We start from the raw sequence: 16,595 nt of genomic DNA, 5'->3' as shown, positions 1-16,595 counted from the left end.
TGCTCCTCCCACAAGGCCTCCCTAGCTCTTCCTTGCGGACCGAGGCACAGACACACCTAAACTTGTAAATTCCCTTCTTTTCCTTTAATATGGGGGAGGCTGTTGGAAAGGTGGGATTTGGGGCTGCAGTGTCCAGTGGGCTGGGTTTAATGCGGCAGGCATGAAGGCCGGAATAAAGCCTGACTCAGTTTCACACGTACTTCCTCCGCCCTATGTCCAGGACTGGGTTGGGCATCGGTGGCTCACAGATTCCCGACCAGACTTTATACCTCCACTGAGCCTGGCTGCCTCAGGTGCTGCTGGAGGAGCTGGATGTTGTGCAATAGCTTCTTCTGGTGGCCAGCCAGGGTGATGCCCAGACCTGGCAGGTCTCTGGTGAGGAAGTAGTAAATCAGACTTGGAGTTGGACCCTCTCCCTCAATATCTCGGATCTACTCCCTGGCCTGGGGATCAGAGGATCTCCCCTCCCACCTCATCAGCCCCACTTACTCCAGGCTCAGCTGAGCCACATCATTGAAGGTGGAGAGGCCAAACTTGGAGAAGTTGTCCTTGTAGCACTCGAGACCAATGGCCGAAAGCCAGGCCTGGGGAGAGTCCAGGCAAGGAAAGGCCAAGGCCACAGGGTTCAGAAGAGCCTGGGAAGGCCTAAGGTGGGGGAGGGGGCAAGCAAAACAGGTTTCTTCTTTGTCTTACTCTCTCTGCTCAATTTTCTCTTTGGTTTACATCTACCCTCCCTGGCTGTCCCAGGCTCCAGCCCCAAGCTTCAGACCTGTCCCCGGGACCCCCTTCAGCCTGGAGGGTATCTGGCTTGCGTATCATCTTGTCAAATGCGGCCACGAGCTGGTCAAAGTGAGGCCGACGGGAACGGTCCTTCTGCCAAGTGTCTAACATCAGTAGGTGGAGTCCAGTAGGGCACCCTGGAGGTGGGGGCAGCCGGAACTCTTGCTCTATTGCATTGAGCACCTGCCGGTCAAGAGGAACACGGGATGAGAAGCTATTAGAAAAGGGGGGGAATGGGCTGAATTCAGGTGTAGCACGAGGCTGAGATGGCAAGGGATCTTTTATATTCCAATATAAAATTTGGAATGTTCCAGTCACAAGATCTTAGAATAAGAATGGGTCAGAAAAGGGTGGGTTTAGGATATGAGAGCATAGGTGGGGTCTAGGTCAAGTTCACCTCCTGCTCACTCATGTCCCAGTAGGGCCGTTCTCCGTAGCTCATCACTTCCCACATAAGTATCCCAAAGCTCCAGACATCGCTGGCCGTTGTATACTTCCCGTGTGTAATGACTTCTGGGGCTGCCCAGCGAAGCAAGGAACTTGAACCCTGAAGGGGAGAGGTAAACTAGTAATAACCATAGTCAGAGTCACATTCCCTGGGCAACTTAGATGCTTAAATGTCTCAGGAGTCGCACATCCAGCATCTCGTTCCATCCCCGTGACCATCGTGCAGAATAGATACAAGACGTGGAATCAAGGCTTCATGCCTATGAAACTGCACAAAGTTCTGGGGCTTGAGAGTGGAGCATTTAGGATTTTATACCACTGTGCTGACTCTTCAGCCCGTTATGACACCTGAGCTGATGGCAAGTAGGAGCTGGTACTAGTTTTGCGTTTCTCTTGTCTTCCTGTCCTCCCTTACTTTTCCTTGCTTCCTTCAGACCCTCAATTGCTCTAAACCCAGGCTTCCCTCTCCTCACTATGAGACTGAGTCTTTAAACCCAGGCACCATGATATCCCACCAGCGGTTCCCATATTCTAGCTTTCCCTCCAGCATGCTGAAGAGCACTGAGCCGCCAAGGCCCTGAACTCACCTGAGGACTGTGGCCAAGTCGGGCCACCTTGCACACCAGGTGGCTGTTGACCAGCACACTTCGGGCAGAGAGGGCTCGATGCACAAAGGCGAAGCTAGACAGGTACTGCATGGCCGCAGCCACACCCCGCTGCATGGCCACCAGCTGCAGGCTACTGAACTGACCCTCCCGCTGCTGAAGAACAGAGGATAGAGGTCATCAATAGGGAAGGCACACTGCAAAACACACATGGGTGCAAGAGGGCAGTTGGGAACAAATTTGGGAATCAAAATGGCCTAAGAATGAAGGATGAAGACCATGATGGAGGATTGTTTGGTAAGGAGCAGAGGCAAGGCTGTCTTCTGGAAAATGTGGGAGTTGTAAGCTTTCCTTCCTCAACCCAAGACTCCCCTCCTTCACCCGAGAAACACTGACCCTAAGGAAGCTGTCTAGGGGACCGAGCTCCATGAGTTCCGTCAGCACCATGATAGGCCGGCTCTTGGTGACTACACCTTCCAGCCTCAGGATATTGGGGTGCTGGAACTGGCCAAGCAATGCTGCTCGGCCTAGGAAGGTCATCTTCAGGCTCTCAGCACCCCCTGCCCACAGGGCCTGGATAGCCACAGCCTGTTCTCGTCTTCCCCGTGGTTGTAGTCGGCCCCGGCGCACTTCTCCAAAGGAACCTGGAAGAATAGATACCGGTACGGAAAGAAGTCAGAACGTGTTCAGCTGTGCTTACAAGGAATCGCCAGGCCCTCCCAGGCATCCCTTGCCCCTCAAATACCTGCCCCAATGACTTCCTCAATCTTGATATACGTAGGGTCAACTTCTCGAGCAAGCTCTCTGATGGCCTGGCAGGGGTCCTCATATGTGGACGGATCAATGTAATATTTTACTCCAAGCCCTGAAGAGTACAGTGTGTTATGAGCGCGTGCTATAAGCATGGGCATCCAAATATCCAAGGCACACCCATCTACTTCTGGAAGATGGTGAGGAAGGGACTCTCTCTCACCAGGCATGTGCTTTGCTCCAAGCCCACAATCCCTGTCACAATCCCTCTCCCCTTCCCAACCTGGGCTGCTGTACTGCTGCAATTGTTCCGTGTAGCCGGTCCCACGCCGCTTCCTGAGAGGCAAACCAAGAGCCTAGAATCACACCCGTTTCTGTCGGCCTGTGTCTGCCCCAACCACCCTGACCCAGCAGACAACTTTCCAGTCACGGGTCTGAGGACTGAGGGAGCTCGACCAGGACCTTCCTACCCTCCCTAGCAATGAACTAGCAGAAGGCTAGGCAAGGTGCTAAAAGGTTCCTGGGGTGCCCAGGGCTTGAATGGTACTGGGGCAGGGTGGGTAGGAGTAGCAGGGGCTCACCGCTGGAAGATGACAGCCAGAACAGTGATAGCTGCCAGTAGAAGGAAGGCCAGCGCCCCCAGGATGGAACCAATCACCAAGGACAGCTTCTCTGGTAGCTGGGAGGACACCTCACCTGAGGGATCAGTGGCAGCGTCACAGGTGTGAGCCCGGCTTTCTTTGGGTCTGCATGCCTCCGATGCCCCTGGACATCCTCAGCGCCATATGCACACACCTCACGCGTACCCTCATCCTTCTGAACATCCTTCCCACCCTACATATTCAAGAACTGTCCACATAGGCTTGTATTACACACATTCATACCTGCAAACATACTCGTATTAATTTGCTGTCTCCCACTTTACCCAAACAGCCTCTAAAGTCAGGGGTCACCCACAGTTCCCAGAGACTCTGATCTGGAGGATGATGGGTCAAGATTTATGGCTTAGACAGTCTTGGAACCCCAAATGCCCACCTAAACTTCTTCTCACCTTGAGGCAGGGTCTGGAAATAGACTTTGCCCCCATAGGGGCCATGGCCAGCTGCAGTCCGTGCCCGCACCTGGAAGCCATAGATGTGGCCAGGGCTCAACCGTGTCACAGTGGCAGTGTTAGTCTCACTGGTCATGGTGAAGGAGTGGGATTCGTCTTCTGCCTAGGGACAACCATCACTCATTACTTTGTCCCTGCTTTTTATGCCCCGTTTTTCTCTGTGATCTCCCTGGTATCTTGGCACTTCTTGCCCCGTTCTGTAGCAACGCCCACGCAGGGTTGGGGTTGTGGTGGCTGAGAGCTCCCTGAGCACTGCTGAGCACTGCGGAAGCTCCTGACTCACCTGGTCATAGTAGCGCAGCTGGTAGTCGAGGATGTTTCCGTTTGTCTGCTCAGGCTGTGGCCAGGACACTGTAATGCTGTTGGCTGCCCGGCTCACCTGGTGCATCACGGGCACTGCAGAAGGGACTGAGGTGCAGAGTGGAGAATTACTGTTGGGGGGCCTGGAGCCTCTGGGAGCAGCAGCACCCACGGGTGGAGAGGACAGACTCGAGAACGTGATGTCTAACGCAGGCTAGCTGGAAAGCAGGGATGGGGAGGAGGGGAGCTGAGGAGTTGAAGCAAGCTGTCCTTAAGGAGAAGGAAAAGGGCTCACCTTCATGGCTCGTGCTGACATTGATGGCCGCAGCCTGGGGAGGGTCAGGGCTGAGCTCGGACACCCCATTGACAGCCTGCACCTCCAAGATGTATGGCACATGTGCTCGGAGCCCCCCGACTAACACTCGACTCTCAGTCAGGCCCCTCTGGCGGGGGTCGAAATGCACCTCATCCCTGCAGCGACGACACGTCCCCCCACTGCCGGGCTCCCGGTGGCCTCCACACTCCTTGCACACAACATTGAAGAGCAGGTCCCCTCGGCCACCCAGCTCCTGAGGCAAACGCCAGTGCAGCATGAGTGCTGAGCCTTGCACCTCAAACCAAAGCTCCCTGGGAGCAGATGGAGGGCCTGAAGGGGATGTAGGGGGTGGGAGAGTGAGGTAAAGGTGGTTAAGGGAGGAAGAAGGTCAGAGGGTGTGACCAAGAGGTCAGAAAGTGGGGCCAGAAAGGAGGGTGGGAAAAGAGGAAAGTGGAGGGGAGGAAACAAAAGAAAGAAACAAACAAACAATACAAAGTCATTCCAAGTGAACTCCAAAGCCCTTTCATCCCCTTTGTTAAATTAGCTTCCCCAAATCCTTACCCATTCCCAGATTTACTGCGTTGACCCGAGTTCAGGACTCACCAGTGCAAGGAGCCTCTGGTGGGTCGGAACTGGCCCTGTAGAAGCCCTGGAGACAAGGGCATACTGGGGCTGCAGGGTCAGGGGAGTGACTGCGGGCTGGACATGGTGCGCAGGGGACATTCCCAGGCAGTGCCTTATAGAACCCTTCCGGGCAGGCTAAGGAGGCAAAGGGGAGAAAGTGATGGGTGTCAATCACCCAGCCCAGGTTTCTAGCCATGTGCACAGGTTTCTAGTCCATCCCCTCAGAGCGGGTTCTCAGTCCTGAGACCCAGCCTCCACCTGCTGTTCCCTGGTTCACAGATCTATTCAGTCAGTCAGGGGACAGAACTCATTTCCACTTATCCATAGCTAGGTGTATTGGGGGCTGGGGACAATATAAGCCCAGAAGCAGGAGTTCCAGGTGAGGATACATTAACTCCATGTAATTATTCTTTTTTAGCTCATCCACTACGACATCCTACCTGCCTTTAGCTACCATCTCCACAACGAACCCTTCCCTTCCAGGTACCTATGGGCACAGAGGACCCCACACAAGATAACCCAAGAATGGAGCAACTTCTGCTCTGTGTCACTTCTTGGGTCTTAGGTTACAAAACATGGAAATATGGAACACTGTATCAATTTCTAGAAATTACAGATGAGTTCAACAAGTAAGTCTGTTGTGTACTTTAGAAAGTAAAATTGGGGAAAACGGGTCCTTTCCTCAGGTGGCTTATTTGAGATATTTTAAGGACAAAATCAACTTTGCGGTGTTCAGGAGAGAAACCCAAGGCCAAGGGGGTGTGGGAAAGGCTCTCACCTTGGCAGAGCCTGTCTCCACGTGCAGGCTGGTGTCCAGGCTGGCAGCGGCAGGCTCCCACCGCTACCATCCACCTGCCTTCCCCATTGCAGTGTAGCCGCGGGGGGCTGCCGCCTGCCTGGCCTCCCACTCCATCCTCCTCGGGTTCCGCATGAGCTACACAGGTGCCCACAGCCGCCACCAGGGAGGCCCCTCCAGCTCCACTGGCCTGCGTCTCAGGAAAGGACGCAAAGGCACGCAGAATGGACGGACAGGTGTAGGAGAAGAGCTTGACAGCCACAAGGGCCAGACAGGCCCCCGTGTCCTGGAAGGCCACATAGAAGCCCCGTTGAGTGAGAGGCCCAAAGCTGCGCTCTTTGACGTTCAGCTGTAGCCCCACCCGCTGACCAGTCCTGTGGGGTCCCACAGCCCATGAGGAAGAGGAGGAAGAGGCAGGGAAGCTTTCGTCCGCCGCAATTGTGTCCACTTTGGTCCAGCGTTTGAGGTGCCAGGCTGAAACGCTGTCGGGGCTGTCAGGCTCCTCAGCCTGCCGGTAGTAAAGAGTGAAGGTCTCCCGGCAGGTGCCCCCGCTGACACCCAGGCTGGAACATGCTCGCACAGAGAAGTGAAGGCGGATGTGCGCCCTCTGGGCCCCTCGCCGCTCCACAAAGTGTGTCTGCAGCCAATTGTCCTGCCCAGCACCTGGAGGGACCCCTGCCACATGGCATGCTTCGAAGGTCCGGGTCAGCCGACGCTGGTCATCTAGAACACTCACCTCGTCCCACTGCAAGGGGACCAGGAGAAACAATTAACATGGTGGGGCTGTGTTTGTTCTACTGAGATATACCATTAATGCCAAGCAAAGTAAGAGAAGGTACCCTGAAATTCTGTTCCTCACAATGGATGGGAGTCTTAACTCACAGCTTTTATCCAGGGTTCCCTCCCCCAATTCCACTTTCTAGGGAGCAGCGAGGGCCAGAGGGTGGGTTCAGAGTGAAGAGTGGTACTCACCCCACCTGGTGGGTAGGTGAGCCAGCCAATCTCAGAGGTCTCTCCTGTGGTATCCAGCAGTACCTCTGTTCAGACATAACGGGACACACTGTGAAAAGCCTCCAGCTGGCAAGACTACTCCCACTCCATTCCATGGAAAACCAAACACTGCCCTTCCCGGATCCATTTAATTTGCCAGCAGGAGGTCAGTGGCTGGGAGGCTGTGATCCTGAGTCTCAAATACTCGATGCAAGTACTGTTCACCCTCCCTACAAGCGTCCTTAATATCGTCACTCTTGTTCTCCATCCCCTCCCACTGGACGCCTCTCCCACATCTGCTCCTTCCTACCTTCCAGGGCCAGGACTGAGGGCCCCAGAACCAGGACCCACAGACTGCACACTATGCCCGCCACTCTGCTCCCTGGCCCAGCAGTGTCCTCAGTAGCCATGAGGTATCTTCAGCACTCCCACCATCGCCTCGGCTGCCACCCTGCTCTGAGGCGGGGCTGCAGCTTTTGCAAGACCCAGGGTCTGCAGCCAAGCTTGCTTCCTAGGGAAAATTCGGGATAAAAAGAGGCAGAGAGGAAAAGTCGTTTTCAGCCATGGAATAGGTGCCCAGACTTCACATCACACCTGCTCTATAGGTCTCAGACTGTCCCCGAACCAACTGTGGGCACGAGCCAGTAAACACTGACTCAGGTGAGTTTGCTATGCATTTTCCATTCTGCTGTAGAGACACATGCCATGCCCCTCCCCTCTCCTCCCCNCCCTCCCCTCCCCTCCCCTCCCTTCCCCTCTCCTCTCCTCTCCTCTCCTCTCCTCTCCTCTCCTCTCCTCTCCTCTCCATGTGACTATCTCAAAGCCCTCATTCGTAGAGAGGAAGGGCAGCAGAGTGTTAAGCCAGCCTTACCCTTTTCGTCTGGACGGAGTTATTCCAGTTTGTTCTCTTCATTTACTCTGCGCCTTTCCTCCAGCAGCCGACCTGTATGGTAGTTAAAAGTCTCTTCTCATTAAGAGCACTTTCCCCCTATGGACACGTGGGTTCTCACTAGGCCCCAGCAGTTCTGCTCTGACTACTCTAGATTGTTTTACAGAGACAGGGAAGCAAAGGGGACAAAGAAAGAGGGCCGTGGGGTATGAAGGGAGGGGAGGTGGAGGAACAGATGTAAAAAGAACATAGGCATAAGGGCCCTGAAAGATAAATGAGGCTGGGTTAGAAAAGGATAGAGCTATGTAGGTCTGACACTTAACTCGGAACAAAGGTTCTCTTCCCCGAGGGGCATGTTTTCCCTTGCAGCTTACAAAAAAGTGAGCACATAGCGTAAACATATGGAAGGATGCTTCTTCTTTGCTCATAACTGAAGCAAGGCATGTTGAAACAGCAGTGACAAGCCATTCGTTACAGAAGGATGTTGGTGCCTTTACCATGCATGCATGTTACCATCCTGTTCCCCAGTGTGATGGTTTTAAGGGGTGGGGCCTTTGGGAGGTAGTTATGCAAGGAAGAGTTACACCAATGGATTAGTATCCTCAGAAGAGATACTGTAGCCCTCTCTCCATGTTGTGAAGTCACAATGAATAGAGGACAGTTTGCAATGAAGAAAGTGGTCCTCACCACAACCCAGCCATGCTGGTACCCTCATCTCTGAATAGCCTCTGAATGGTGAGGAACACACTTCTGTTGCTTATTAGCTGTCATTTCTCAACTGGCGGTCGTCTGTTGTTGTAGGCTGAAATGCATAAATATCACTTTAACCTATGAGATTGACAACACACAGTCTGACAAGCTATGGTAAGGGTCTCTTCTCTAAATTGTTCTGAAGAATGCATATTGTATACAGCATGCGGAGCATAACTTGCAATATCTGCCTAGTATTTGACTTCTGGAAGTCCTGCAGGTATCATGAATTTGCATGTACTTGTTTGAACGAGGGTGGATATTCATGAGCCTGGGGGTGGGGCGATGCTGAACATTGAACCCAACTCCAAGTTTTGTCCTCAGCCACTGTGAACTGTTAATAAAGGGAAAGCAATGTAAAGTGACTGAACATCTGTAGGAAGAGGGTTGGGAAATTATGGTACATCCTAAGCGCAAATATGAGCTGTGTATGTAATAAAATGAAAACGATTTTCAAGTAAAAGCTATATGTGCAGAATGGTAGAGTAGGCTCCCATTTGTTAACTTGAGAATAGGTTCTGGGCTCCATATTTAGCTTAGTGGTAGAGCATTTGCTTAACATATGTGAGGTCCTTGGTTCAATCCCATCATTAGAAATAAAAAGCGAATAAATACCTATGCATGTGGAAAAATATTAGGGAGTGATACAGGGAAGTGATTAGGGATAAAAGGAAATGAAAGGGACTGGGGAAATATTTTCATTGTCGTCTAATTTTTATAGTAAAATAATCTTTCATAAGTATTTATTATGTTTTGAACTTAATGATGAATTAAGATTTATTTTAGAGACTGTAACTAGTAACTGTTTAGTAAAATGAATCAAGACAGTGTTTATGCCCTCTGAGTGATTTGTATGGTTTACCTAATGTCCAGCCCTTACAGGAAACTCCTGTAGCCATTGGTAGGTACAGTTCTATACCCAATAGCCTGCCAAGGCATGGCTGCTTCTATGGTGAAGACCAGCTCCATCACTGGTGGTACTTTTGACTTTCTCTGTAACTTGGTCTCAAATGTTCATGTGGCCTATAAACAAGAATAGCAGGATTCATTCATTTCTGATGAGGAAAAAAAATAAAAGGCATGTTGCTCACAATACTGAGAGAACATAGAAGGAAGCAAGCAAGCAAAACAAACAGCAAAACCCAAAGCCAATTGGAAGGGCAACCTCACCCTGCGTGCATGTGGCCTGGTCATCCAGTGATAGAAAAAAGTCGTATTTGCCAATGCAGCCAAAGTTGAACTGAAGCTGTACTTGACTGTGATGTACAGAAATGCTATAATTTAATTCCTGCTCATCTGAGTTTGCTTTTCTGGCAAAGATGTTATATATGTGATAAGATAAAGCCTTTAGCGTCATTTCATGAAGCCATCCTAGAGGGGGACTTTCTGTACACACCTGGGGGCTGATGAGTAGCAATCAAGTAGCCAGTGAATTCTTCCCCTTCTCACCACTTATGCCCTACGTGTGAAATAGACAATCCATGGCCTACATAAAGAGGCAGGTACTGAACAGTTCCACGTAGGAAACCAGTTTGTAAGAAGCACAGATTCTCTGAAGGCACTGTTCTGCTTGATGCCAGGATCTCTCCCAGATTAAGTGAATGCTCTAGAGAAGAACTTCAGAGCTTATGTAGCTGTCTAAATCTTTGTGATGCTAGCTCCAGCATCAATATCTGTTTCGCGAACACTGCGAAGTAAAACATGTTGGAGATGTAATCTGACAACGTGGCGTGTCAGAAGGGCCCAGGTTCTATCCAGAGCCATGGTTTTTGAGTACTCTGATATCGAGATCAGAAGATGCCAGAGGCAGGCTTTTAAACAGAGAAGGCTACTTTACACTATGCCTAGGAGATATTCCTCAAAATAGTTTCTTTCAGGCAGAGCGTGAGTGGGTACAAAGAAGAAACAGTAAAGAATGAGCCTTCTTACTCTCACAAGTGCACAATCACGGAGAAAGAATAATTAATATTTTGTTAGCATTGTTGATAGAATATTTTGTTTGAAAGAGAAAAGTGAGACAGAAAAAAATAACAGAGAGTATCAGTTGTGCAATACGGAACATTCTAAAAGATGAAGAATGATAAAATAATTGCTTGGATAAGGTGTGATAGGGTAGAGCCTTAGCATGCATCTTGATGACAACACAGAGCTGGTCTACCTCTAGATGATTCAGAAAATAGCAAAAGCAATAATGAAATATGTTAAAGCCACAGAACTCTTGTCATCAGGAATCCAAAAGAATAAAATATAGACACGGAATGTAGATTGTTATCTGAGCACTTGCTTTTTTTTTCCTTTTATAATTTTACTAAGAGCAAAGACATTCGTGTTTTAAAAAAATGCTTGACAATCTTACAGTATTCAGCAGTACATTTTGATGCTGGCAGTGAATCTTCAGATTCAGACCCAGAATATTGAAGACTGAAAACAAGTGCATTCAGGGGGAAAATGGTTGCTGAGTCAGAGTAAAAAGTTAGATCAATTCATGCTAAACCAACCAACCAAGTCTCCTATCTATACATAAAAAGATTCACAGTGTTTCTCCATTGCCAGAATAAAAATAAAGAAAGAAGAAACCTTGAGATATGGAGTAATTGCTGTCAACTATGTCATACCACTGCAGATCTTCTGAAGCAAGTTCCAAAGGTAGAAAAACAAGAGACAAGACAGGAGTGTTCCTCATGTCTGGAATACTAAGGAGGCAGGGCTTAGCACCTGACTTTCAAAGGTTGCTCTGCAGCTTGTAGCCACAACACCCCCCTCTTTTGGTACAGGAGGAATAGCTTGAGCACAGACAAGCATCCTGTAGCTGAAGGGGAAGAGATCAGGCTCAAGTCTCTTTGAGCCCCTCCCTCCTAGACTATCTGTGATTCCTATTTCTGCTGCAGCTCAAGAAAGGAACCGGTCAGGGTTTGGAAATCCTCAGACTTCAGCAAGGGCAATAAACTGATTCCAATAAGGAAAACATTTGTATTTTAGAAGTACATGAGGCCTTAAAAATATAAAATACCCAAAGCAGCAGAAATGTGGATGTAAATGATAATTCAGAAAAAGGCCAACAGGACAGCTTCATGTGACAAAAATCACATTGTATATGACTTTGCATTTTTCTTTTCCTCAGCCCCTTTCTGGGGTCTATTACTTCCTCCTTTTTGATGTGATGGAGACACCAGATCATAAGCCTGATACACTTGCTTTATTTTATAAGAAAATAAAGCAGGGTCTTAGGCATCGAGGCTGGATCTTCCCTTGGAAAATGGCAAAATCTAGAGATGTGTAGCATTTTTGTGAATTAGATATCGATTGCAAATTCTGTTTTCTACAAGAATAAAAGGTTGGAGAGTAAATTAAATCAGCAAATCTGTAAAAAATTAACTATGCTTACATGAAATGCTAAATGTGGTAGCTTGGTGAACAAATCCAGCTTATTTGATAGTTTATGCACCACACTCTAAATTAAAATTAAAATAACATAAGAGAAGTCAGCTTAAAGCAAGGTATGGCAGAAATATATGGATCATTAAAAGTGGTTACTGTAGGAAGGCACTAGGGATGGAGAAAACAAAGTAGGGATAACTAACTCTTACACATGTCTGAATTGTTTTGTTCTTATTATAATAAGCACATCTTACTTTTACAGTTCCAGTCTAAGCAAAGCTGGGATGCATGAAAGGATGCTTTTGAAACTAAACACATAGAGCATGTGTTTGTATGTGTAATTAATTTTCCCTTTTATACCTGCCAGGTTTCAGAAAACATAGGAATTGTCAGCTATGAGACACGAGGGACAAAGCTGGGAATGAATGGGAGAGAGAATGTCAGCAACAAAGGCAAAGTAACTTTTATTCCTTGGAGTTCTTTAAGCTTCTCTCCCAAGAAGTTAAAGTTGTCATGCTTCTCTGTCCCATGCTGGGCTAAGGACTATGTCTACAAAGGCAAAGAGGGAACTGGGTAAGAGAGACATAGGGAACTGGGTACTTGCAACATGTCAGGAGGGGCTCCCTGGCACCAGAGGGAGGCTTGAGAGATTTTCATGAGGTGTGGTCAGCTGCTGTCCAGCAGGGATAGGGAGCATTCCCAAAGCAAAGGGCCAGTGGCTTTATGTCTCTTGCGGTTGCTGAGCTGGTTTTCACACCTGTTAGCTGCAGGGTCAGCGTGGGAGGGGTCAGCACCATAGGCTGGTCCTCTGTCCTGTTCTGCAGCTGTTAAAACGCCCCGGAAATTCCAGTATAATCCTTGCTCAGCTTACTGCTGCAGTCTCTACCCTTTAATCTGCACCCTGGAGATCCTCTGGTGAGTGCTCTCCGTGCTCTGGCCTGGTGCCTTGAAAAGGATCCCAGGAGGCTTCAAGGCAGCCTCCATTACAGACAGGGAGGGGATGGCTGTCCTCTTACTCTTGATCTTTTGATGGCCAGCTCGAAGAAGCCAATTTGTGGACCATCTAGCTGAGGACAGTTCTATGTCCCCAGAGATCTCCAGTCTTCAAGAATGTCCCCCAGAAGCAGCTCGTTCAAGCACTTGTGCCTCCCACTCCCAGTCTTTGCAGACAGGAGAGGCATTTAAGATGCAAGCAATGTCTAGGTCTAGCCAGACAGCCATTGAGAATGAAGCATGCTGGCTGTTCACTGGCTGGGGTGATGATGGCACTGGAAAAAGCTTATAATGGAGTGTTTGGGGACAAACACGGATGAGCAAGAGCGATGAGTCCTGAAAGGTAATGAGAGAAAGCCTCAAGGTCCAAGAGTAGTACCTGGACCAGTGGATGGTTGGTAGAGGGTATAAGGGAACATACATGAGATGGGGGTGGGCAGCAGCAAAGAGCTGGGGAATGAGTGGCAGGGGTCATAGGAATTGCTGTCCTTGATGTGAGCCCTGATCCATCCTCACTGCTCTCCAGGAAGAAGATTCTGCACAAGTGCCTGGGTGAGCGAGCGTGGGGTAGAGAAAGGAAAGCCAAAGCTTCCAGCACCCTCAGATGTTACCATAATCCTCCCACCTGCAGTGAGGAATGACAGAGTGACAGGAAACCTTATGGCCAGGTTCAGGAGGCGGTGAAGAGCTGGAGAAATGCTATCCCAGAAGAAAACCCTGCCTTTCCCATGCTCAGTCATCCAAGCATGTTATTCTCAGCAAGCTGGCAACTCCATGGTCTTTACCAATCATATGCTTGTACGATGAGTGGACCAATAGACTCAAAAGGAACCTTCTATATGTCATTAGGTATGTACAGTGGGACATTCATGGCAATCTTCCTTCAGGACAAAAGGCCCATAGCTTTCAAATGTCCATAGCTGCTATGAGCAAGTGTCCCTCAGTGTCCTATTACTGAGTCAGCTTCCAAGGACAGTCCACAGTGCTACCAGTCACTCCTACTGGCCTTTCAGTTGAGAAGCATCATCTCCCCTTCTAGAACCACCTAAGTCAAATTCCCCTGACGGGTGGAGGGCCTGGGTTAACTGATTGGGAACAGGCCGGGCAGCTCTTCTACATGGGCACTGCCAGGGACATTACAACATCAGCTATGCTGGTCCCCTGCCAGCTCCCCCAGGGATGGGAGGAGAGAGGGTGCCAGACAGCCAAGATCAGTGGGCAGGGGCAGAGGCAGGCTGGGCCAAGCACCCAGATGCATAGAGGGGGTGGAGCTGGACAGGAGCAGGCAGGAGACTTTGTTTGCAACTGGAGATGGGGTGCTTATGGTTGGGGCTCAAAATCCAAGCCTCTAGCTCCAGGTTTAAGGGGTGGGGGATATTGGTGGAGATGTAGATTGCCCCCCTGGCACCTCCCAGCAGCAAAGGGATTGGAGAGATGCCATAGGAGTCAGAGGCATGGGCAAACCTTTTCTGAACGCTTGGAGCCTGACCTTTGCGAGGTTACCACACCCCCACCCCCCACCCCAAGCCAGAGGCAGAGGAGGGTCTCTGGAAATGTGATGAAAGAATTCTAACACCCAGGATACCCAGAATAGCGGGCATCGATGAAGGCTAGGGAAGGGACAGTTCCTCGGGAACCTACTCTTGCCTTGGAGAGGTATACTCAGTACTCCCCCAGAAGACTCCCCCAACCCTCGCTGTGCATAGGCCCAGGCTAGAGCAATCCTCTACTTTGCAAACCTTCATCCCTTAATCTCCAGACACTGTATCCTTCGACCTCCCAAATCCCTGGCTCACCTTCCCGCCGGCCTCCAGCTTTGCAGGTCTGCGCCCCTGAGGCCCCCGTGTTGGACCTGCAGCTAGCCGCTCTCTCCCAGCGTCGTGTGTGTCCTCTTGGGTCTGAGGAGCTCGCTTGCTTGCAGCCGGCGTCTGCTTGTCGCTTGGAGTCTTTGGGATTCTGGGGAGGACTCAAGCTGCAGGCAGGGGCTGCTCCCAAGACGGGGCCCCGAGGAATCGTGCGGGAGCCGGTGTCACGATCCGAGTCGCCGAGCTCTGGTCTCGGGTTCGGACGCCCGCTGCTTTGGAGCGCTGGCTGGGCAAACGCAGCCGGCCCGCCCCCTCTCGTCCCTCCCAGCCTGGCCCGCCCCTCTCCGGCCCCTTCGGCCGCCCTCTCTCTCCTCTTCCGGGAGCGGAGCCCGCCCTCTGGGCCTAGGACCCGAGTGCACAACACCCTGTACCCGCTCCCCTATGTGGCGAGCGGTGGAGACGCCAGGCGCGCCCTGGGCCCGCCCGTGTGCTGGGGAGGGTCGGCTTCCTTCTACAGGTCCTGGCCAGGGGAGGAGACGTGGGCCGGAGGATGGCACGCGTTAGGGTCCGGGAGGAGGCAATCAGTGGGTGCTGCTGCGAGGAGTGTTTAAAACCCTGGTGCTCGCACTGGAGCTTCGGCGGAGCAAAGCGCTACTGGCTGGCGGCTGATGGCCAGGGCCGGGCAGAAGCCCAAGCGCAGCGCCCCTGGCTCCTCCTTCCCTCTTCTTTAACTCTAGGAACTCAACCAGTGGGGCTCCTACTCAGGGGTGAACCGAGGTGGGCGTGAGCAGAGAAAAGAAAAGGAGGAGGTAGACGAAGAAACGAATCTCGGGTCACGGGAGGGCAGGACAGCCAGAGAGAGTGCAGGCGTCTGGGGAGGAAATCGTCCCCGTGCTAGCTTCAAACTTGTATCTCTCTCTGTGCCTGCATCTGGGTCAGCGTTAGGGCCTCTGACTCCAACCTCCCACCTTCGCTCCATCCTCCTCAAAGACAGGGAAGCCTGGGGCGGGGTCCGGGAAGTCTGATGTCTTTGCTTGGCTCAGACATGGCTTGGACAAGTCCCTGCACCTCTGGGTGCCACCTCCCTGGCGCGCGCTCCGCAGAGAACCTCCCCACAGTGATGAGAGGCGGTGGAAGGTGTACTCAGTCGATGCCTGGAAGCAGGGGCGGAACAGACCGGGCGCACTTCTAGGGAGAAACGTTTCTGCCCACCCCTAACCAATTCTAAACTGGAGGACTGGATTGGGGGGTCTATTGTTTAGGTCCCGCCGAGCTGGGCTGCAGCCTTCGCACGAAGTGTTGCTACCACCTGCTGGTTCTTTTAGGGAGCACAGGCACCTGGTAAATTCCTCGGGCCCATTTTCTTCTCCCCTCATCACCGACCCTGTCCCATCTTATCCCCCTCTTTCATTTATTCCAAAGCATGCTTATGAGAGCACTAGCTACATATGGGGTAATCGCAACTGGTACTTAAAGAGCGTTTAGAAACTAATGAAAATTGTGAAATAGACTATGAGCTAACATGCACAAGAAACCAAACAATGAAACTCGTTGAGGCACTGAGAGAGAAACAGGCTTTAATGAATTGGCTGAATGAGTGATAGAAAGATAAAGATAAATAACGAGTCCCCACTTGGGCAGGAGGTTGTTCGCTCATAATATCGAGGGTCAATTAATAAGCCTGATTAAATTTAATGACCTGCGTTTGGACCTCATTAAAACTCCAATTACACTGGTGTGTCTATAATGCTTGATTCTTCCATTTGTTTTGAAGCTCTCTGATAAAGGGCTGTGGTCAGCTCTTTCCAAAGCTTTCAACGACTGAAAAAAAAAAAAGACCTAAATCCTCATCATATGCATTAATAGGTAATTCTATTATGTATCTATCATCATATCATCCAGACATCTATGTATTTTCTTTTATCCATCTAGCATGCTGCTTATGTTCTCACTAAACATATACCCTATACCTCAAGCCCCTCCTAGATATACTAACAATATGCCCGGAAACTTGAAAAAGTAATAAAGTACATAATTAAAGTATGCTTAAATATATTCACA

At 50.4% G+C, this 16,595-nt stretch overlaps 1 protein-coding gene across 2 annotated transcripts; it reads right to left on the bottom strand.

Moving 5' to 3' along the window:
• Positions 1 to 69: 69 nt before the first annotated feature.
• On the bottom strand, positions 70 to 15,125 carry Ephb6 (EPH receptor B6). 2 transcript variants are annotated; one of them, XM_050147974.1, is made up of 19 exons: positions 14,526 to 15,125; positions 8,296 to 8,410; positions 7,591 to 7,662; positions 7,030 to 7,230; positions 6,702 to 6,766; positions 5,712 to 6,474; positions 4,913 to 5,068; positions 4,289 to 4,639; positions 3,977 to 4,101; positions 3,634 to 3,796; positions 3,164 to 3,278; positions 2,866 to 2,918; positions 2,578 to 2,697; positions 2,229 to 2,476; positions 1,815 to 1,988; positions 1,178 to 1,327; positions 770 to 963; positions 490 to 645; positions 70 to 372 (listed from the first exon to the last, which is right to left on the bottom strand). In XM_050147974.1, the coding sequence occupies exons 4-19, from the start codon at positions 7,127 to 7,129 to the stop codon at positions 264 to 266; spliced, it is 3,042 nt and encodes a 1,013-aa protein (XP_050003931.1). In that variant the 5' UTR covers positions 7,130 to 7,230; positions 7,591 to 7,662; positions 8,296 to 8,410; positions 14,526 to 15,125; the 3' UTR covers positions 70 to 263. The 2 variants fall into 2 exon arrangements, with proteins under 2 accessions (XP_050003931.1, XP_050003930.1); XM_050147973.1 differs by lacking the exon at positions 8,296 to 8,410.
• Positions 15,126 to 16,595: the final 1,470 nt, after the last annotated feature.

This window comes from Alexandromys fortis, unplaced genomic scaffold (genome assembly GCF_014885135.2).
Source record: "Alexandromys fortis isolate MF-2015 unplaced genomic scaffold, M_Fortis_MF-2015_v1.1 scaffold_57, whole genome shotgun sequence".
NCBI classification, from domain to species: Eukaryota; Metazoa; Chordata; class Mammalia; order Rodentia; family Cricetidae; genus Alexandromys; species Alexandromys fortis.
The sequence above is the reverse complement of the archived record's forward strand: the minus strand, read 5'-3'. Positions and strand labels throughout refer to the sequence as shown.